Here is a 20,166-nt window from a genome sequence, read left to right as displayed (position 1 = left end):
CGGCTCGGGGGAGCGCGGCGCGGCCGCCCCCGCGGCTGGCGGCGGGGCAGGGCCATCCCCGGCGCGGGGCGTCCCGGTGCCGCCGTCCGCGGCGGCGGCGCTGGCACCGGCGGGGCGGCATCACGTGACGCGCCGCCCGCGGGGGGACGCGGCTCCGGGACGCGGCGCTCCCCCGGCACAGCCGCCGCGGGCGCCGCGGGAGGCGAGCGCTGCGCGGGCACGGCCCGGCACCGTACGGCTCGGCACGGCTCGGCACGGCTCGGCTCGGCTCGGCCCGGCATGAGCCGGCGCGGCGGCCGGCGGCTCTCCGGGGGCAGCGGGCGCCGCTGATGCGGGCGCGGGGGCTGCGGCTGCTCGGCAGGTACCCGCCCGCCCGCTGCCCGGCGGGGACCATGTGAGGAGCCGGCGGCGCCGCCACGATGCAGAAGGGGATGCGGCTCAATGACGGGCACGTCACCTACCTGGGGCTGCTGGCGAAGAAGGACGGCGCCAGGAAGGGCTATCTGAGCAAGCGGAGCTCCGACAACACAAAATGGCACACCAAGTGGTTCGCGCTGCTGCAGAACATGCTCTTCTACTTCGAGACCGACTCCAGCTCCCGGCCCTCGGGGCTCTACCTGCTCGAGGGCTGCGTCTGCGACCGGGCGCCCTCCCCCAAGCCCTCCCTCTCGGCCAAGGACTCCCTGGAGAAGCAGGTGGGTGCCCGGGGCCCGGCCGCTGCCGGCGGGGGATGCCCGGCGGCCCCGCACCGGCCCCGGCACCGCGGGGCCCGGCCCCGGCCCCCCCCCGGGCTCCGCCGACGGGCACCGCGCCCCCGGCAGCGCCTTGCCCCGGAGCGGAGCCGCCGCCGCCCGGGACGTGCCCACGCGTGACCGCGGCCGGGGATGGAGTGGGGGTGTCGGGGGGGTGAGTGCGGGGGGTGCTGCCCCGAGCGGGCGCTGCCGGGCCCGGGCCGCGTTGGCGGCGCGCCCCGGGGCAGCGGGTGCGAGTTCGTCGGGGGGTGCCGGGTCCTGCCCGGAGCCCCCCTGCCCGCCCCGTCACGGCTAATTAGCTGCCGTTAATTGGCGGCGGGGCTGCGGCGCGATGCGCCCCCCGGCGGCCGCGGCCCGCGCTTTGCGCAGCGAGGCTCCACGCGTGTCCGCGGCGCGGAGCCGCCTCGCCTCCGCGCTGCCGCTGGCACCTGGCCCCGGCGGAGCCCCGGGTCCCCGCGGGGCCGCTCCGTCCTCGCCAGGGGTCGGCCGTTCGGCTGCAAAATTTGCCAGCCCGGTGCAACCCGGGGTGTGCGGGCGCACCCACGGGCGTGGGTCTTCCTCTGCCACGGCTGGCCGCGGGTGCGGGCTCGGCCCCGGCGCTTGTGAAGGTCCCGGCGAGGAATCCGCAGCCCGGCACCGCTCGGAGCGTGCGGCTCGGAAATGGGAGCGCAGCGCTCAGCACGGGGGCGGCGCGGGACCCCACTTTCACGGGGATTTCAGCCCGTGCCTGCTCCTTGCCCACGCCACGCTGTGCCTCTGCCACGAGCCTGCCAGCGAGTGCAGCACAGCCGCCTCCCGGGGACACGGCAGAAGCCAGAGGCTCCACATGCCACACGCAGGGCTGTTACTTGTCTGCAGTGCTCATCGCCAGATGCTAATGTCTGCAGGTGGAAATGGCACTGAGGGAGCACAGCCGCTGCCAGGCCCCACAAGGATCGGGGTCCCCTGGGCTCCCCGGCAGCCCACAGGGCAGGCTGCTCCCCCCCGGGTCAGTGGGGTGGCCGCTAGCAGCACTGCGGGATGTGCCGGAGACCTCTGGCTCGGTTGTCTGGGGCCATTTGCTGGAGTTTGGTCCATCCAAGCACTCGGGCAGTACAGGGCTTTGTGTCAGGTGGGCAGGGGGTTTCTAACCCAGGGACGCAAATCCCCATCCATCGCTGCCACTGCTTCCAAAATTACCTCCAGTCTCGTGGAGGTGGACAGGAGCTGGCTCGCTGTGGATGAATTCAGCCCTCAAACACAGTGTGTTGCACCAAGCCAAGTGCCCCCGTTGGAGGGCGCAGAGAAGCCCCTCAGCAGGAGCAGTGCTCGTTCCTTTCCCGGCGTGCAAAGCCCAGGCTGCATGCTCACAGGAGGCACCGCACATCTTGAGTCCAGCTCTGCAGGTCTTGCATAATTTTGGCTAAGCAGGCTCACGGTGAAACGGTGGCGAGCATGCCTGCAGGGGACGGACCCTGCAGCGACCCGGCTCGGCCAAGGGACAGGCTAGAAGGAAATAAGCCACCTAATCACCTCTGGCTGATCACAGCGTGCTCAGCACTCCAGAAGCCCTGCCACGGCAGCGAGGCAGTGCAGCACCACCAGGCCCTGGCACGTCTTGGCACTCCCAGCAGGATCACTGGAATATCTCACTGCTGTGATTGAAATACCATTGTGTTGTTTTTTTTTCTCACAGTCCTGGCTCTTGCATTCAAGTGGCCTCCTTCGTGGTACGTGGTCTGCTTCCAGCAGCAGCGAGGGGTGTGTGTCTGCAGGGGGGTCGCGCTGCTGTCCTGTTTTGTCAGCTGTGCCCCTGTGGCAGCTTAATAGATGCTGTTGCTCGTCCCTCGTTTGGCTTAAATCAGGCTTGCTAGCCAGGTTTTGACTCTTTGTACAGGAGGGATTTTCTGTCAGGTAAACACTAAGGGGAGGCTGTCACCATCCCTTTCAATTTCAGAACGCACCTGGAAGATTTACCTCTGGTGTAAACGAGGGGCTGCTATCAGACAGTGCAGTGAGCTCCTGCCACACAAAATACTTGCAAGGCCACCGGGCTAGTCAGGGCTAGCACCTGGCTCGTGATTTTGTATAATTCTTTGGGATGATTTTAAATGAAAGTGCTCAAACACTTGAATACCCACTGCTTTGCAAACCAATTAATTTCATACCAGATGAGATAAGCAGCAGAATATTCATGGTGCAGGTCTGCAACCTGGGCTGTGCAGGACGGTGAAGGCAAGCAAACGGCAAGCAAAGCCGGCAGGTTTCTGAGAGGAAGGTGTCAGTTCTGCAGAACAGATGTGATGTTTTCCTCCAGCTCACCTGGTACTGAGCCTTGTTCAGCATTGGTGTCTCTCTGGAAGGAAGGTGCTAAAGAAATTTCTAGCATTGCCCATGATCACCATTAATTGTTTTCTGAGGGAATTTATCCATCCAGGCAGCTGTGGGTCAGGCCAGGAGGACAGGGTTCCCTTCACAGAGGAGGTTCACATTTAGAATCCTTCTTAACTGGGGTAAAACCTGGAAGGTTTCAGATTCTCCACAGAAGAGAAATTTTAAAAAGTTGGTCTTCCAAAACCCTCTCTGTTTTAACGTTCATATATCTTGCTTTGGTGTGGATTTTTTTTTCTGTGAATGCAGTGTATTTTTAGCATGCAGTACATAGGAGAATAAAGGAGCAAAGTTATTTGAAAAACTGAGGCACTGAACAGGGATTTGGGCACCTCTGGAAACTCCTCTCTCTTAGCCCTGTGTTTCTGCAGATGAAATTTTCTTCAAATCACTTTGCTTTTGCGAAATATTTCGTGTCTGGGTGGGGCACCAGGCTCTGGCCCCGGGGAGGGCCTGCTCTGCCGCCGGGAGCTGCTGGGGGGGCTTTGGGGTGCAGTTCTCACAGGGCAATGGGCAGGTGCCCGGGCCTGCGGGGTGACCCCCCCCTTGTGCCTGGGCTGGGCACTCCCCTGGGACCTGCTGTCCCCGTCCCCGCAGCCAGCGAGGATGTTGGCGTTGTCACATCGCGGCTGTGGGAGGCGCGGGGGGCAGAGGAAGAGGGAGGGGGGCACACATGAAAATGCCCCCGGGAGCTCAGCAGGAGGAGCGGAGCGGGAAGGTGGGCTTGGGGCCAGAGTGTGCCTGCCCTCAGGGCTGTGCCGGCACCCCGAGGCCCCGCGAGGTCCCTCCCCACACGGAGCAGAGCTGCAGGCACCACGGCCGGGCTCCCCCATCTCCTCAGGTTCGAGGCGGGTTTGCAGGCCTGCACCCGGTGCCATGAGTTGTTCTCCAGCGGCAGCCCTCTGTGGCTCAGGCGAGAGCCAAGATGATGCTGAGTCAAGTGGCAGCGCTGTGCGAAAACCCTTGACTTGAAACTCGGGAGCACTCTGAAGCGAGGAGGCTTTTTTCCCACAAAGACAAGGCTGCTCTTGTGAGCACACAGCGTATAACTCTGGATTTTCTTCCCCCATCTCTTAAGCTTTTGCCAGTGATAGGCATAAAATTTATTGTCTGTGCTGTCGGGGAGGCAGTGGAGACCGGAGGAAGCATTTTGTGAGGAGATGCGAGGCTGGAGGGGAGCTGGCCGTCTGCTGGCGTGTGTGGCTGTGGCTGCCCGGTGGGGCCGTTAGGGCCGGTGGCAGCAGCTCCCTCCAGCCCCTCGGGGCAGGTTTCTGCTCCCGTCCATCCCACCCTGCTCGTTTATTTCCCTGCACAGCTGAGGAGGGTGTGAGGAAGCCGCGTCTCTCCGCAGCACCAGCAGCACAAGGAGTCAGTGCCAAGCGGAGATACCGTGGGCACCAGGGCACCCCGTCTGATGGCACTGTCCCTGCACCATGGGGCTGGAGGGGAGGGGTGCTGGGGCAGCTCCAACCCCCTGAGCTGCCCTCCCATGGGTGCTGTCCTCTCATGCTCCTTGTCCCCGCCTGCCCTCGCCCCATGTCCCCCTGCAGGGTCCCAGCCGGTGCCCACGGAGCGCGCGCTGCCCTCACTGGGACGAGCGGCCCTGGCCAGGCTGGGAGCCACGGCCAAGCCCGTGATCCTGCCTCTGATGGATGGGGAGCCCAGGCAGAGCTCACAGGTACAGAGCCCACAGAAAGGGGCAATAATGGATGAACTGGAGAAAAGGTGCAAGTACAGCTGCTGGGAATGGACAAGCACCCATGTCGGGCACCTTTGCCACGTCCCAGCTGGCGGGGACCACCCGGGACACGGGCAGTGCTCTGGGTGGGAGTGGGAGCAGCGGCAGGGGAGCCGCAAGCTGCTTTGAACGTGGTCCCAAAATGAGTGGCAGGAAAGGGAGAGCAGCGCTGGGCCTGTGGGCAGGGACACGGCTCCTTCCCGCGGCGCAGCTCCCCGCTGGGACCAGCAGCTTGTGCAGGGACGTGTCCCGGGCACGGCTCCGCTCCGGGGGCAGGCGTGGGGTGAGGACGCTAACGCAGGGCGGCTGCCAGCCGCAGCAAAACAAAACCAGTGGGTGCCGGGCCATGCAGCAGGGCTGCGTGGAGACAGCACTCAGCGAGCCGCATGGAGATGCTGTCATTGGCCCTGAATCCAGCAGCAGCTGAGTTTCTGTACCAAACACGCTTTGCACAGGGAGGTACTGCGCTTGCCGTGTTCTAGAAAAGTCTGATTTTTCTTGGGGGTATCTGTCTGAGCCTGCTGCTGTCTGATTGCAGTCTTTCTGATTATTCACATTATGCTTATTCAAAGGACAGGATAATATAATGTGATCCGTGTGACTGATCGCGATGAAGCGATGTAGCTGTGAGTGAGTGCAGGACACCTTGCCTCTGCGGTAACTGGCTTTGTCATAGGATAAAAAGCCATTCCCCAAATTTCTCATATAAATCCAAATAAGGAATTTTGGGGACAACGTGGCCTTCTTACAGATGTTCTGCGAACAAAGGAGCTAAAGTCATTGAATAAATTATCCCCCCAGCAGTAAGCATAACATGAGCCAGTCGGAAGGATAAAACTCGCTGCGAGCTGGCAGCCGGGGCTGCGCTGCCGGTGCTGCCGGTGCTGCCGGTGCTGGCTCTGCCCGGCTGAAGCCTGGACCATGCCGGCAGCGGGGTCCCATGAGCGCCGGTGGTGCCTGTGGCCAGTCTGAGCAGGGTGCACACATTAAACAGTCATCTGCTGGTGGTGTTCGGGGCTGTGCTCGTCTACACATTTACAAATGTTTTTTTTAAAGTCTCAGATCCACCTAAATCCACAGCTCGCACGTCATCAAAAGAGTAAATGACGTGCTGTGTCACGGCTTCCTTTGGTGTGGGTATTCCAAGCTCGTGTGTTTTGGTGGTGTTCCAGGTATGTTTGGTTACTGTGTGGTCAGTAGTAAGTCCCCAGCTGTCCCAGCCACGGAGGGGTGCAGGCACTAAATGCCTCCCCAGGGTTTGGCAGATCCAGTCCTGAAAGTTCAGCACTGGCGGCCCAGATCCCTGCTGCCCCGGGAGCTGTCAGGTTGCTGGGTTGTTGAAAAAAGTGGTTTGGTGCATCAAAACCCTCAGCTGAAGTCATAAAACACTCATTGGGATATTTTCATCACCAAAGACTGGAAGTCAGTAGTACACTCTGGTTTCCGATAAAGGAAAAAGGCCGAGAGCATTTTCACATCTGAAACAAAACCAAAAGATCTGAAAAGCAAAACACTATTCAAAACTTAAAAGGATTTTTTTTTCAGTGTGATTTTTTTGCGGGGGGAAATGTATGGACCGCTTCAGAACAGGAGACCTCCTGGCCCACAGACCACTGCTTGGCTTCTCCCGTCAGCTTCATTCACTTTGGCTCATTCGGTCTCTGCCTATTGTCCGGCTGGATTTTATAAACTTGGAGTTAAAACAGTTTTCTAGAACCATGCGCTTTTAGCCAGGCTTTCTGCAATGAGATGAACGTGGCGGTAACTCAGCCTCCATACCCGAGGCAACCTAAGCGTATTTACATGAAATCTGAAGTTATGAACATAAATTACGGTTTGTGAACTGTACAGCTGAACTATTCACCAGTCTGCAGATGGTCCTGATGGCTTTTGTGTTCTAAGCCTGATGCCAGTCCTTCCCTGTTTTTTACATGTTCTTGTCCAAGAGATCTGTGAAATCTGCCAGAGGGGCAGGGGAAAGGAGGAAGAAACCTTCCCCAGCACGGTCCCTCGGCTCAGCAGCTGGAGGTGCGTGTTCTCAGCTGCACAGACACAGTGTACAGATTTCCCACAAACACGCGGGCACGGAGGCGTTGCAGCGACGGCGATGCTCATACATGGAGCTGGGCAGAGGTTTGCATCTCTGCTGCGCCCCGGGTCAGGAGTTTGGTGTGCCGCTGTGCCCTTCGTGCCCCACTCCAAGGCCGAGGTGACGGCTGCGCTCCCTGGCTGCGTGCCGGGGCTGCTGGGGGTGCCCTGGCCGGGCAGAGCGGCGCTGCCGCTGCTCCTCACGGCGAAGACACGCACGTGGTGCTCCCATCCTGCCCGGTCCTGCCAGGAGGTCGGCACCCGCCACATCAGAAAGCAAGGCAGCAGGAGCAGCCAGGTGTGAGGACTGAATGGAAAAAACAGCTGATAATCAGTGTGCCAGAGAGCAAAAAACAGATTGCCGTTTTTAACAGGTGTTTCTGGACAAGAGGGAATGACTGGGGTGGGACCACGTGGGGGAAAGCACCAGGCGAGGGGGCTTTCCCCCTCCTGGGAGCGCGGCTTCAGAGCCTGCCCGAAGTGCCTGTGCGTGAGCCCCTTACAGCACGTCCTGTGGCAGAGGAGAGAAGCTGCTGCCTCTGGTTTTTGTGATAGCTGTCTGTAAGCCAGCGAGCGGCCCGGCCACCCCTCTCTGTCTGAGTCACAGGTCCCGTCTCCCCAGCGCCCACGGTATGTAGGTCAGTGAAGCTAAAAGCTGCTGTTGCTGGCTGTGGATTTTTAGACTCATCCATCCAAAGCGGGACGTTTCTCCTCCCTTGCCCTTTATGTCAGCTGCAATAACCATCAGCGGCATGAGCAAATGTGGGCATACCTGCGTGTCACGGGCGACGAGAGGATGTGTGTGTCCCCGTGCAGGGGGCAGCACCCCGCTGTGGGACGTGGGGCAGTGCCTGCCACCGGTGGGGAGCCCCGCGGGACGGCCAGGCTGGGCAGAGCCGCTCCACACAGCAAATTGCCGGCACCTGCTGGGAGCTGGGAGGTGGTGCTGGGCACACAGAGGTGCTGCCTCAAGTCGTGGCTGGTAATTAAACCTGCCCCCGCGCCTGAGGCATCGGAGGGGCTCAGGGGTCCTGAGATCCACTCCCAGAGGCAGCAGGGCTCAGTGCCCCAGCTCCTGCCTGCACCCCGGCATCTCGCTGGGCTCCTCGGCAGAGCTGGGCGAGCGTCCCCAGCCAAATCCGCCTGCTGGAGCAGTGCCCGGCTGAGCCAGCAGCAGCACCCAGAGAGGTTTGGCCAGCTGTTGCCAAAAGAGCCCGGCTCCAAGTTCTACAAAAGTCTGGAATGGTTCAATCTCCTATTTTTGAAACAATGCATCATTTTAAACCTTTGATTTTTTTTTAAATATGTTTACTTAGTAAAAGGTAAGAAACAAAACCATTGAGGAGTGTGGTTGGGCCAACGGCAGTGCTTCTGCTTATGGCAGGACTGACCCTGCTGTTCCCTTCTCCTTTCTTTGTTCTGAACACTGGAAACCGGGATGTTTTGTCCCCAGTGCCCGCAGTGCCGGTGCTGTCCCCAGGTCCCACGGTGAGGCCGCAGCCCCTTGATCAGCCTGCCCTGGGGCACTTGGGGGGAGGTGACAACCACGTCCTGGCCGTCCTCGCACAACATGAGCATGGAGGCGTCTCTGCGGTCTGCACGGGAACCCCAGGTGCAGTGGCACACGCGCTCGCTGCGATCATCTCGGGGCCTTTTACTGAGGAGGTGGAGGATGGAGGAGCCCGAGCATCCCAGCCACGGGGGTGGGAACGGGACACAGGCGTGGGAAGAGGCAAAGCGGTGGCCCTCGAGTGCTGCTGGGGTTGGGCTCCAGACTGCCCGGGCTTACGCTGAGCCCCACGGAGAGCTGGAGTGGGCTCAGGGCAGGCACGGCCCTGGAGAGCCCCACACATTGCTCCACATCTGCCTCCCTTGAAGACCACCACGTTTCAGCACCCTCCGGTCAGCAGGGACCTGGGCTTTGGGGTGTGCAGGGCCCTGGCCGCGTGGCACAGCCGCAGGACCAGGGGTCTCCTCCCTCCCGTCTCTCCCCCAAATGCTCCAGCCCCTCAGGGAGGGTCTCAGCAGTCGGACCTCATACACCGGTTCCCTGTTAATGGCCCCCCAGCGCAGCCCCTACGAGCAGTGTGTGCACACCCAGGCCTTGCCTCTACGGCACGCTGCTTGGCAGAAGGCAGAGCCGCTGGCTGCGCTAACAGCGCCAGCCCGGGGACATCAGACATGAGGGAGGACATTTCTGTGGAGCTAGTCCCTGCACATTAATCACTCGGGTAGTCTCCTTCATTAATTCAAAGTCGTTTGTTGAGATTCTGGAAGCAGAAATAGCTCCCAAGCAGCATTTTGCTATTGTACTCTTGTCTCAGTAAAAATAGCCACGCTGGCGCTGGGGACCTTGCCGAAGTGGCAGAGGGAGTGGACTTTTGGAGCGGGGCTCACGGTGCCGGGGCTGCGGCAGGTGCTGGCCAGGTCCCTCTGGGTTGGGTCCCTGCTCTGTGCCGCCGCGGGGCCAAGGGGACACCTCTGATGGCGGGGGGCAAGCGGGGTCCCGCAGGTCCCCGCAGGAGGAGGGGTTGTGCAGTGGAGACGTGGTCCTGGCTGCGTCCCGCCTGCCGTTCCCACGCTCAGCACCCAGCAGCGACGCTCAGCATCCAGGTGCTGGGCTTTGCCAGGCTGCTGGAGCTGAGATTTTTTCATGCTGCTGTCTGCCTCGGGCTGCATTATCTTGATATGTTTGAGTTAAGTGTTTCAGAGGCTGAGGCTAAAGCAGAGTGCCTTGTTTGCCTGTGTTGAGAAATGCTTGCGGCTGCCTCGCTGTGACGCCTGGGTGGCTCGAGGCTCTGAAAGAAGGGTCCAGCTCCCGCAGAGCCCTGCCAGGGATGTGGTGCTGAGCCTGGCTCAGGCTGCAGGGAGCCTGCCCCATCCCCAGGGCTGCACAGCGGGCTGGGCTCGGCGGGCAGAGAGGGGCGGCCACGAGGGTCCCTGGGCAGCACCCACTGAGGGGGCTCTGCACGTCGGGGCTTCTGGTGCCTGCAGAGGGCAGGTGATGGCCGCAGGGCTGCCTCTGTCCCGCTGCGGGCACAGGGCTGGTGGCGTTCCCTGCTCTTTCTTTCAACGTTTTGCTTTGTGACCTGAAATGCTCCCGTGTCGCCCTGCAGGCAGACTTGCTGCCCCCCCCCACCAAGGGATAAAACCTCCGCAGTGCTGGGGGGGAACGTGCATCCTGCAGCTGGCACCCAGAACCTGCAGGTTGCAGAAGGCACCGCAGGGACAGGGGGAGGCTGCAAAATGCCCCATAATGAGGGACTTAAGGAGCTGCATATGTCTCGTTTCTCAGAAAGCAGAGTGAGTGGTGGTTTGATTAAAGGTGATTTGATTTGTAAGTACCTCTGCAGCTGTGAGCTAATGAGGTCTTCAAATGAGCAGGAAAGGGAGTGAGAAGCAGCAAATGCGAGCTGCAGTGGTGTGGGGACGGTCTGTCTGCCTGCACAGACCTTGCGGGGAGCTGGGCTGGGAGGACTGGCTGCAGGCAGGGGGACAGGGGGACAGGGCAGCGGGCAGGGGATGGTGCTGTGGGGAGGGCACGGTGCTGCTCCGGTGCCCTCCTAGCTCCTGTCCTGTGCCCCAGCCCTGGCTTGGGCTCCAGGCGCCGCTGGAGATGTTCCCGGGCTGTCGAGTGTGATGTGTCGCTGTGATAACAGAGAAGGCTCATAATTCAGGAGGAGATAACAGGTGGTGGGAGTTTTTATTATTCAAATATAAAATAACTTCCTCCTTCCGAGCACGCTGCACTTCCTGGGTATTGTATGGGAATAATGGAGTGACAGCGTGAGCTGCGCCGTGCTCGCGGCTCCCAGGACCCGGCTCTGGAGCGCACGAGGGATGGCTGGGGGGCAGCAGCCCCTCGGTGTGCGGGGGGCTCGGTGCTGCTTGCTGCGCACACCGCTGCCTTTTGGGGCCGTTTGTGTTGTGAGCCTTGCCCGGCACCAGCCTTACGTCCTGCTGCAGTGGGGGCTCCGGGGATGTGGGGGCTGAGCTGGGTTTGCCCCCACTGCGTGTCCTCACGGGCAGACAGCGGGGCCAGGGGTGCTGTGGCCGTGCCCTTGGGGGGCTGGAGACGCTCCTGGGACTCATGCTCCAGGGGAGGGTTTCTGGGCTCATGAATTGGACAAGCTGTTCAGTCCTGTTTGCAGGGGAAGGGGCTGTAAGAGAGCTGGGCGTGCCCCAGAGAGGCCCAACGACCTGCACGGCTCGAGAAACCAACAGCTTTAGGAGAATTTGGGCTTCTTGGACAGAAGTGCAGGAGCTCGTGCTCACTGCCTGCCATCCTCAGAGCTGCGGCTGCAAGTCAGCCCTATTTTTGTTGGGTGTTGTTTTTTCCCAGATACCCGTTGATTCAGGACCCTCGTTAAACTTAACGGCTTAGATGCTCGTGTCAGGAGGAGCTGCTCCCAGGGGGTTTCGCCTTGGTCCAGGCACCTTTGGTAGTATCTGGCGCTGCCGTGTGTTACCTGTTTCCTAGGAGACAGCAGAAAGCACACGAACGGCACAAACCCCGAGCCAGCGCGGGCTGCCACCGCCAGCACAATTAACACAAATACTGTAAATGTCAAGGGAGGCTAAATATAGCTGCTGTGCCGAGTCCTGCTACGCTGCCGGCCGCGAGAGCCGCCCGGCGCTGCCACACGTGGGGCCGCGGCTTCGTCCTGGCACGAGGGGACGCGGCGGGTCCGGCACCGAGACCTGCTCGGCCCCTTCCCTGTGGCGAGGCTCTCCCCAAGGCCTGCGGCCTCCCAGCCGTGGCTCTTCTACGCGGTTGAAAACAGTGTTCGCCCAGCAGGGCGTCACCTCCCAGCATTTCGTGTCTCCGTCAGTGCCCGCGGTGGGGCTGAGCCGCCCGGCCGGCAGCATCTTTCCACCCCCATGGCCCCACATCCCGGTGTGCCCCCGAGGCAGGACTTCCAAGGGCTTTATTTAAAACCAAGCAGTGTGCGGTTGACCATAAGGGGCCTTCCTGACGGCCGTGTGAGCGAGCAGTGACTCCCCCCGTTTGCCCACGCAGCATTACTTTACCGTGAACTTCACCCACGAGAACCAGAAGACCCTGGAGCTGCGGACCGAGGACGCCAAGGACTGCGACGAGTGGGTGGCGGCGATCGCTCACGCCAGGTGAGGGCTGTGGGCCCCGCGTGTCGCCCTGCGCTGAGATAGGTTTGGCCATGATTTTTGTTTTGTTTTATTGCCCTGCCGTTCCCTTAAAATTTGCATTATCTTTACTGTCTGAAACCCTCCCGCGGAACCCAAATCCTCTCCTCCTTGACCAGTCCCAAACCGAAGTAAGTGTCCCATACGTGGGGCTGGTGGCAGTGAGCGATGGAAGCGCCGCGGCAGCAAACCTCGGCTGTGCCATCCTACCCGTGTGTCCCCCTGAGTGTGTGGCAAACCCACACTGCCAGGAGGGCAGGATGTGACCCCAGCTAGCCCGAGTGGCTCTTGGCGGGGTCCCTGGGGAGGCGCGGGGGCCGTGGCAGGGAGCTGGGAGCCAGGAGCCGTGCTAACGGCCACGTCTGTCTGCAGCTACAGGAACCTGGCCACGGAGCACGAGGCTTTGATGCAGAAGTACCTCCATTTACTTCAGATCGTGGAAACTGAGAAAACTGTTGCCAAGCAACTTCGACAACAGATTGAAGATGGGGAAATCGAAATCGAGCGCCTGAAGGCAGAGGTATGGAGCCTGGCTTCGCTGCGCCTGGTGCCACAGCTCCGGGGGCTCAGGGCGGCCGTGTGGGCACAGCGGTGGTGGCACCTGCGCCAGCTCAGACCGTGGGCCTGCGCGCACCTCAGTCATGTTTTTACACTTGTTTTAGTGATCCCCAGCCTGATCCTCATGCAGAGAGGGGTGAGGGTGTCACGGGCATGGAGCTGTTTCCAGAATTTGGGGTTCCTGTTACATGAGTGGCTGTGACTGCCGGGGCAGGGGAACATTTGCTCCATCAGAGAGGGCTGGGGAAGGGGCCGGCGAGTCCTGGTGTTAGGTATTGGGGAGAGATGGGGACTCCTTGCCATAACATTGTGCCTTCTGTAATTTTCGTTGTACACACCATGGTTGGACACGTCTGTGCAGGCTGTGCCTGGTGTTATCGGGCACTGCAGAGCTGCAGGAGTAACAGGAACGGGAACGGGGAGGCTGGATCGCCTTGGGGAGGGATGCTGCCTTTGCCAGCTGCAAGCTGCAGCCGTTCTGGTAACCTAAATACATCAGGGATTTAACATAAACCACGCTGTAAACAAAACAGTTCACTCGGAAGGGGTTCTCTTTCCAACGGGAGCTGCTCACGAGGCCTGCTGCCCGGACCTCTCCTGGTGGCTGGCACGCAGCAGCTCGGCTGTGGGCAGGCTGAGTGGCACGGGCGAGGGCAGGCAAAGCTCCGAGACACCGCCGTGACTCAGCAGCCAGCTCCAAGGGCCGAGCACGTCCCCCACCACCCGGAGCCACCCGCCTGCCCCCCAGCAGGGCTGCAGCCCCCGGCATCCCCTCGCTGCACAGCAGGGGTGCCGCCGGGGTGCTGCGGCTGCTGCCTGGAGCTGTCGGCTCCTCGCCCCTGGGGCTGCCCCGGGAGCAGCCGCGGCACCGCTGAGCTTGTGCGCTCCGGCGCAGCAGGATCGGTGCCCAAGCTCTCCACCCGCTCGGTGCTTAAGTACGTGACTTCCCTGTCCCCCTCTGGGTCCACCCTGGGCCAAATTCCCAACATGTCTCCCCCCAGGATTAAGGCTTCGCTGCTGCCATTGGTGTTTTTGCTCGGGGAGATGCGGGTGTCGCAGCGCCCAGCCCCAGCCTGGGGCTGTGGGTTAAAACCATGGGGCAGGGGCTGGAGGGAGCCGCAGCTCCCCAGCGCTTCCCCACCATGGGTACGTGGGCTTTTACCTTGTGCTGTTTTTTTTTCACTCATCTGCAGGCTTTGAAGTAGAGATCAAATAATCATCTTCTACTTTAATGTGCAAATTTTGCTTACTCAATTAAACAAAACAACAACAACAAAAAAGCACAAAACCCTGCAACCCCCAGTCCTTTTCCCATGCTGTGTGTGTTCATCAGCCAAACAGTTTAAACTTCACTTCCAGCCCTGGGAAGAATTATTTCCAGCCATTAATCGATAGGGAATCCAAACTAACCCCACTTAGTTTTTTAATAAGCTGTGTTTGATCAGCCCTAATCATGTGTCAGCGGCCAGCCGGGGTGCGGAGCAGGGGATGACACCGGCAGACGCTGAGATTCGAAGTGCAGACGCTGTTTGGAGACTTGCGGCTCCGTGTGAGAGCAGAGGAGAGAGGAGTCGCTGGAGGCCTCGCAGCCACCTCTTCCCAAAAGCAGTTCTAGGGATGGGAACAGGGGAAGCCCACAGTGATGCCCACGGCCGCACGGGGCCCTGAAGGGTGAGGGGGTTCCCCTGCTCATGGCTCGATCCGGAGCATCCACCAGTGCTGGGCTCTTCTGCAGAACTGACACTGAAGGGTGGCTGCTGAGCTTCGTTCACAGGCAGTGATCAGAGGGACACGAAGCGTTTTCTACCTAATGATCGCATGAAAAATGTAGTATTTTGTTAAAGTTTGGAAGAGGCAATTCATTTAAAACGCTCAGGAATTTGTAGAAATAACTCCCTATTCCTGGGCTGCGACCGTGCGGCAGAAGCAGCTCTGCCTCTGCCCGCCCGCCGGGCAGCCGTGCTCTCACGGACCTTCTTTCCTTCCTGCCAGCCCAGCTCCCCAAAGACCAGCACACGCTTGGCACGTGTGACCCCTCCTGCTGCTCCCAATTCCCGCTTCACTGGGAAGCGGTCCCTGACTGAAAACTGTACCAAAACATTCCTTTTTCGTCCTTTCTAGCCAAAATTGGACTTTTTTTCCACAGAAGTTCTCTTGAAAATTGTTTCCTTTTTGTTGTTATTTTTCTATAAAATCAAATTTCACTTTTTTCCTGATTTTTATTTTCTGGATAGCACTTTTTGTTTTTCTTACCCTTCCCTGTAGCTTCATGAATAGTTGCAGCGCTGGGGATAGGGCGATGAGTATGGCAGCAAGAAACTAAAAATTCAAATGCGTAAAGCTAAAAATAGATTCAACCAAATTTGTGCTGTAAAGCTGTGACTGAAATGAAGTTTGTCCCTCTCTGCAAGCTTCAGGGACTTTAGATATTTCTGCCACTTTCTCTCCGACTCACTTCTCAAGCACGGCACGTGGAGGCGCTCCCAGTGGTGCAGCCGGCGTTTGGTGCCCAGCGAGGTCTCCAGTCCTACCGTGTGGTCGGTGAGGCAGGGAGGGCACCAGCACCTGATGGGTGTGGGACACGTCTCCTTTTGGCTCTTTGCTGATGTCCCACTGACGACAGAATCAGCCCGATGCTCACATCCGCAGGGCGTCCCGAGCATGTGCCGGCTCGTGGCACGGCGCAGGGGTGCTGGGGGTGGTCGCGGCGAGCCCCGCTCACGCTGTCCCTGTGTCCGCAGATTGCCTCCCTGCTCAAGGACCACGAGCGCATCCAGTCCGTGCAGAGCAGCGCTCCGAGTGACGACGACAGCGACATCAAGAAAATCAAAAAGGTTTGCCCCAGCTGGGGGACCCACGGGGACAGGCTGAGGGCTGGAAGCGCGATCCTTGCGCTCTCGGAGCAGCTTGCGGGGGAGCTGCTCGAGCAGATTCCAGGGAACATTGCTGCTCATAGAGACTGTAAGGAGGTGAACGTGTCTTGTAAATCTGGGCGTCCTGCTGGCTGTTTGCTCTGTTGGGTGCTCTCTGCTCTCCCCTGGTGACCAAGCAGTCTTGGCCAGCTCACACATAAATCGCACCTTCTTATGTGTCACTTCTCCAGGGGCTGTGGTTAACCCTTTTATTTTTAAGAAGAAAAACCACCACCCAAGCAGAATTCTCCGCAGGAAGCAATAGCCCCTGCAGCGAAACCTGCTGCAAATCGGCTGCCCTTGGCGAGAGCACGCCGTGCTGCGCAGCAGGCGCCACTCGTTGCACGCCCTGCTCCAGCACCCTGCAGCACCCCGCAGTGGTCGGCGGCACGGGGCGAGTGCATCGAGGCGTGGGTGCTGCCCAGGAGCCTCCCTGGGCACCTGTGGGGCACGGGCAGTGAAACCTGCATTTAGGTTGGGTTCGGTGCCTGTTGTCCTGCTGTGGGAAGGTGCCTGGCACGGTTTCTGTGCAGCGGGGGGGCAGGAGTTAATGCAACAGCCTTTCTTTTCATAGGAGTTTTACATTCCCCTCTGTAAAAGGCGAAAGAGGACATTGTCTGCAATAAGGAAGTGCGTTAAAATGAATTACTGTTTGTTTCCCAGCCGGGAGACGTCACAGAAGTATAAATAACACTGTGCACCAGGCAGGGGGAACATCGCTAGGTGTCTCTGCCTCCCGAAGGCGGTGTGATGGAGCCCCCCTAGCACGACCATGCCGAGCGCAGCACGGTCGCTCGGGTCGTCAGCCCGCGCCCTAACGAAGCCTCCGCTCGCTCGGCAGGTGCAGAGCTTCCTGCGGGGCTGGCTGTGCCGCAGGAAGTGGAAGACCATCATCCAGGACTACATCAGGTCCCCCCACGCCGACAGCATGCGCAAGAGGAACCAGGTGGTGTTCAGCATGCTGGAGGCCGAGGCCGAGTACGTGCAGCAGCTGCACATCCTCGTCAACAACTTCCTCCGGCCCCTGCGGATGGCAGCCAGCTCCAAGAAGCCCCCCATCACGCACGACGATGTCAGCAGCATCTTCCTCAACAGGTGGGCGCCAGCCTGGGGGCTTCGTGGGAGGGGACGGGGCAGGGGGCGCTTGGGGAGGCTCGGGGCTCCCAGGGACGGGTGCTGGGGTGCTCCCTGGAGCCCGCAGCAGGGCTTTGGGCGATGCAGGGCCTGGGTGGAGGTGTGCTGGGGAGATGTCTGCGGTGACAGCGCTGGGAGGGGGTGAAAATGTCCTGCAGGGCACAGGGGACGGAGGCAGCGTAGCTGCATGTGGCAGGGAGGTGGCACGGTGCAGTGCAGCAACTGGAGCCACCGGGCAGGGCTGTGGGCCGAGGCGCATCGGGCAGGGATGTAGGCAGGGCTGCCTGGCGGGGAGAGCACCAAGGTGATTTATCAGCCGCTGGAAATTAAACAAATCCAGCAAACAGAGGCGAGTTACCAGCAGAAGGCGTCAATTTCCCAACGGGAGCAGAAGTGAGAGCAAAGGGGAATCCTGATCAGCTCCCAGCCTGAGCCGGAGGGACCGGGATTTGCAGAGCAAGGCGTGGTGCTGTGCACAGGGAAACTGATGGTGTTCGTGGGGCTGTGCACAGAGAACCGGATGGTGTTCGTGGAGCTGGGCTGGGAGGGGCAGGGGGCTCGTCCCCACACGGGGGGGGGCTGAGGGCAGCTTCCAGGCGGCTCCTGTGTCCTTGCCCACCGCCCTCTGCGTGCCCCAGGGGACCTCCCTTGTAGGGCCATGTCCCTGGGCTACCTGGGGGCTCCCCTGTTCCCCAGCTGGGCTAGTGGTTTGGTCTAATTATTCATTGTCTGCTTCTCGTTCATCTGCCTTTCACCTCTGGGCTTATCTTCCAGCGAAACGATCATGTTTTTGCACCAAATCTTTTACCAAGGCCTGAAAGCAAGAATATCCAGCTGGCCAACACTTGTGCTGGGTGAGTGCCCCTCACCTCACCCCTGCTGCAGGTCGTGCTCCACTCTCTGGTTTGCACTGCTCATCCTAAAGAGATTTAGCAGACTTTTTGCTAATTGGTGGCAGCAGTGCAGTGCAGCATGGCACATCGCTGTTAGCCCCTGAGCCTTGGTAATGTCGGGCATGGAGGCAAGGGCTTGAGCAAAAAAAAAAAAAAAAAAAAAAAAAGAGAGAGAGAGAGACAAAAAAAAAACAACTGGTTTCTGTGATCCCAGTTCTGCGATGCGAGCGCGCTGATCAATCCCCCAGCTAGCAGCTGTCAGAGGCTCTTAATGGGGTGCATGCACTCATCCCAGGCATGCTCACGTCCCCATGTCCCGGGTGTCCTGGCCCCTGCAGCCCCAGCCCCGTGCTCAGCCGGGGGCAGCGGCGGGCAGACCCCAGGCCAGGCGGGGCTGGAGCATCGCGCCCACCTCCCTGCTGCACCTCTCTGCTCGCAGCCGACCTCTTCGACATCCTGCTGCCCATGCTGAACATCTACCAGGAGTTCGTCAGGAACCACCAGTACAGCCTGCAGATCCTGGCGCACTGCAAGCAGAACCGCGACTTCGACAAGCTGCTGAAGCACTACGAGGCCAAGCCGGACTGCGAGGAGAGGACCCTGGAGACCTTCCTGACCTACCCCATGTTCCAGGTGACTGCGGGCTCCAGAGGCACAACGTGGTGGTGCAAAGCCCGAGCCCCGTGGGAGGCATCTGGTGGTGGGGAGGTGAAGCCTGGGGAAGGATGACCAGGGGCTGGAACCCGTGCGGAGCCTCAGCTGCTCGGGCACCGCTGAGCTGGTGCAGCACCCATGGGGCTGCTCAGAGATGCTTCAGGAGCATCGTCTGCCCCTGGTGCTGCCCGGGACAGCTGGGCTGGAGGTGTGTGGGTGACCCCGCGCTGCCAGGACAGAGATGGGCCACGGCAGGGTCCTGGGCAGACCCAGAGCCTTCCCTCCCGTTACTGAGTTTTAGCACAAGGAGTTGGGGAGCTTTCACAACCTCCCAGATCAGGGGGTTGGAGGCAGCACTGGGTGGGGACAGAGAGCCCTCTGTACCCTCCCTGCCCACCCGCATCCCCTCGCTGCCACGGCTGATTCCCTGCTGTGGTTTGCTGTGCTGCAGATCCCCCGGTACATCCTGACGCTGCACGAGCTGCTGGCTCACACCCCGCACGAGCACGTGGAGAGGAACAGCCTGGATTATGCCAAGTCCAAGCTGGAAGAGCTGTCCAGGTCAGAGCTGCTGGCGTCGGCTGCTGTCAGCCTGCGCTGCTGGGGGGCCCTGGGCCAGGGGCTCTGGGGCTGGGCAGGGGGCGGCAATGGGGCAGGGGCTCCATGTCCTGGAGGCACCCGGGACTCAGTGTCTGGTGCTTTCAGCAGGCTGAGAAATGAAGCATTGGCAGGTATTTCCTGTGCCAAACCCACTGATCCTCAGTCCTGAGCCTGCTCATGTGAAGAGTTTCCATCCCTTTTCTGCTCCTCAAGGAGCAGGGACGTTGGAGGTGGTTTCATGATGAGGGGGAATTTGTCTGCCCTGAACCACAATTTTGTGATTTCCCAGCAAGAACGGGAGTGCAAGAAGCACTTCAATCTTTAGAAATCTAGAGGTATAATCTGGACCAATATGTAGGTTATCTCCTGAGCTCCAGAGCCTGTCTGTATAAATACAGATGAAGGCTGTAATTCTCTTGATATCCCTTCATTTGTAATCCTACCTTGTGCAGCCCTCCAGAGTGTTAGAAGGGATCCACTGGGAGAGCTCGGGCACATTTCACTCCAACTCCAAATTTCTCTTCTCCCTCCTTCAGGATAATGCACGACGAAGTGAGCGAGACCGAAAATATTCGGAAAAATCTGGCGATAGAGAGGATGATTATTGAAGGCTGTGAGATTCTGCTGGATACCAGCCAGACTTTTGTCAGACAAGGTACCGTGTTTGTGCTGACGTTCCTCCCCTCCTCGCTTAACGCAACGCCCCCCGGCCCCCGCCCCTGGGCACAGCACCTCTCTGCGGCGCAGTCTGGCGAGCTGTGAAATTCAAAAATATTGCCCCTTTTCCACTTTTCTCTGGTCCAAAGCACCTCACTTTCAGGCAGGCTCAGCGTCGCGGTGTAGTGCAGCACGGAGGCAGAGCGTGCGTTTTGCGGTTACTGGTCTCCTCCCCCAGACAGGTGGCGGGCACGGGGGAGACCGGGTGCCGCAGCCAGTGCCCTCTCGGTCTCTGGGGCCTCAATAACCGCTTGCTGGTCCCGTCCCAGCCCTGTGCTTGCAGTCACACTTGCCACTGCCCTGCCCCAGGACCGTGCCCTATTCCCATCCCCATCCCCGCCGATGCCCGGTGGTGGCGGAGCCAGGGACGGCGCCTCTCTCTCGCAGGGTCCCTCATCCAAGTGCCGATGTCGGAGAAGGGGAAGATCACGCGGGGGCGCCTGGGGTCCCTCTCGCTGAGGAAGGAGGGCGAGCGGCAGTGCTTCCTCTTCTCCAAGCACTTGATCATCTGCACCCGGGGCTCGGGCGGAAAGCTGCACCTCACCAAGGTGGGCGCGAGGCACCGGGGGCAGAGGCCGGTGCTCGCC

General features: G+C 60.2%; 1 protein-coding gene across 1 annotated transcript in view; it reads left to right on the top strand.

Moving 5' to 3' along the window:
• The first annotated feature begins 419 nt into the window (after window positions 1-419).
• Window positions 420-20,166, top strand: part of RASGRF1 (Ras protein specific guanine nucleotide releasing factor 1) — a 32,560-nt gene continuing 12,813 nt past the window's right edge. The window contains exons 1-10 of the mRNA XM_035568948.2: window positions 420-695; window positions 11,969-12,075; window positions 12,484-12,631; window positions 15,411-15,503; window positions 16,423-16,676; window positions 17,490-17,569; window positions 18,048-18,241; window positions 18,714-18,823; window positions 19,399-19,517; window positions 19,967-20,127. Of these exons, the coding sequence (XP_035424841.1) occupies window positions 420-695; window positions 11,969-12,075; window positions 12,484-12,631; window positions 15,411-15,503; window positions 16,423-16,676; window positions 17,490-17,569; window positions 18,048-18,241; window positions 18,714-18,823; window positions 19,399-19,517; window positions 19,967-20,127 (1,542 nt within the window). The remainder of the gene's footprint in view (window positions 696-11,968; window positions 12,076-12,483; window positions 12,632-15,410; window positions 15,504-16,422; window positions 16,677-17,489; window positions 17,570-18,047; window positions 18,242-18,713; window positions 18,824-19,398; window positions 19,518-19,966; window positions 20,128-20,166) is intronic.

Source organism: Cygnus atratus, chromosome 11 (genome assembly GCF_013377495.2).
Source record: "Cygnus atratus isolate AKBS03 ecotype Queensland, Australia chromosome 11, CAtr_DNAZoo_HiC_assembly, whole genome shotgun sequence".
NCBI lineage: Eukaryota > Metazoa > Chordata > Aves > Anseriformes > Anatidae > Cygnus > Cygnus atratus.
Note: the sequence above shows the minus strand (reverse complement) of the source record. Positions and strands in the feature narration are given on the sequence as shown.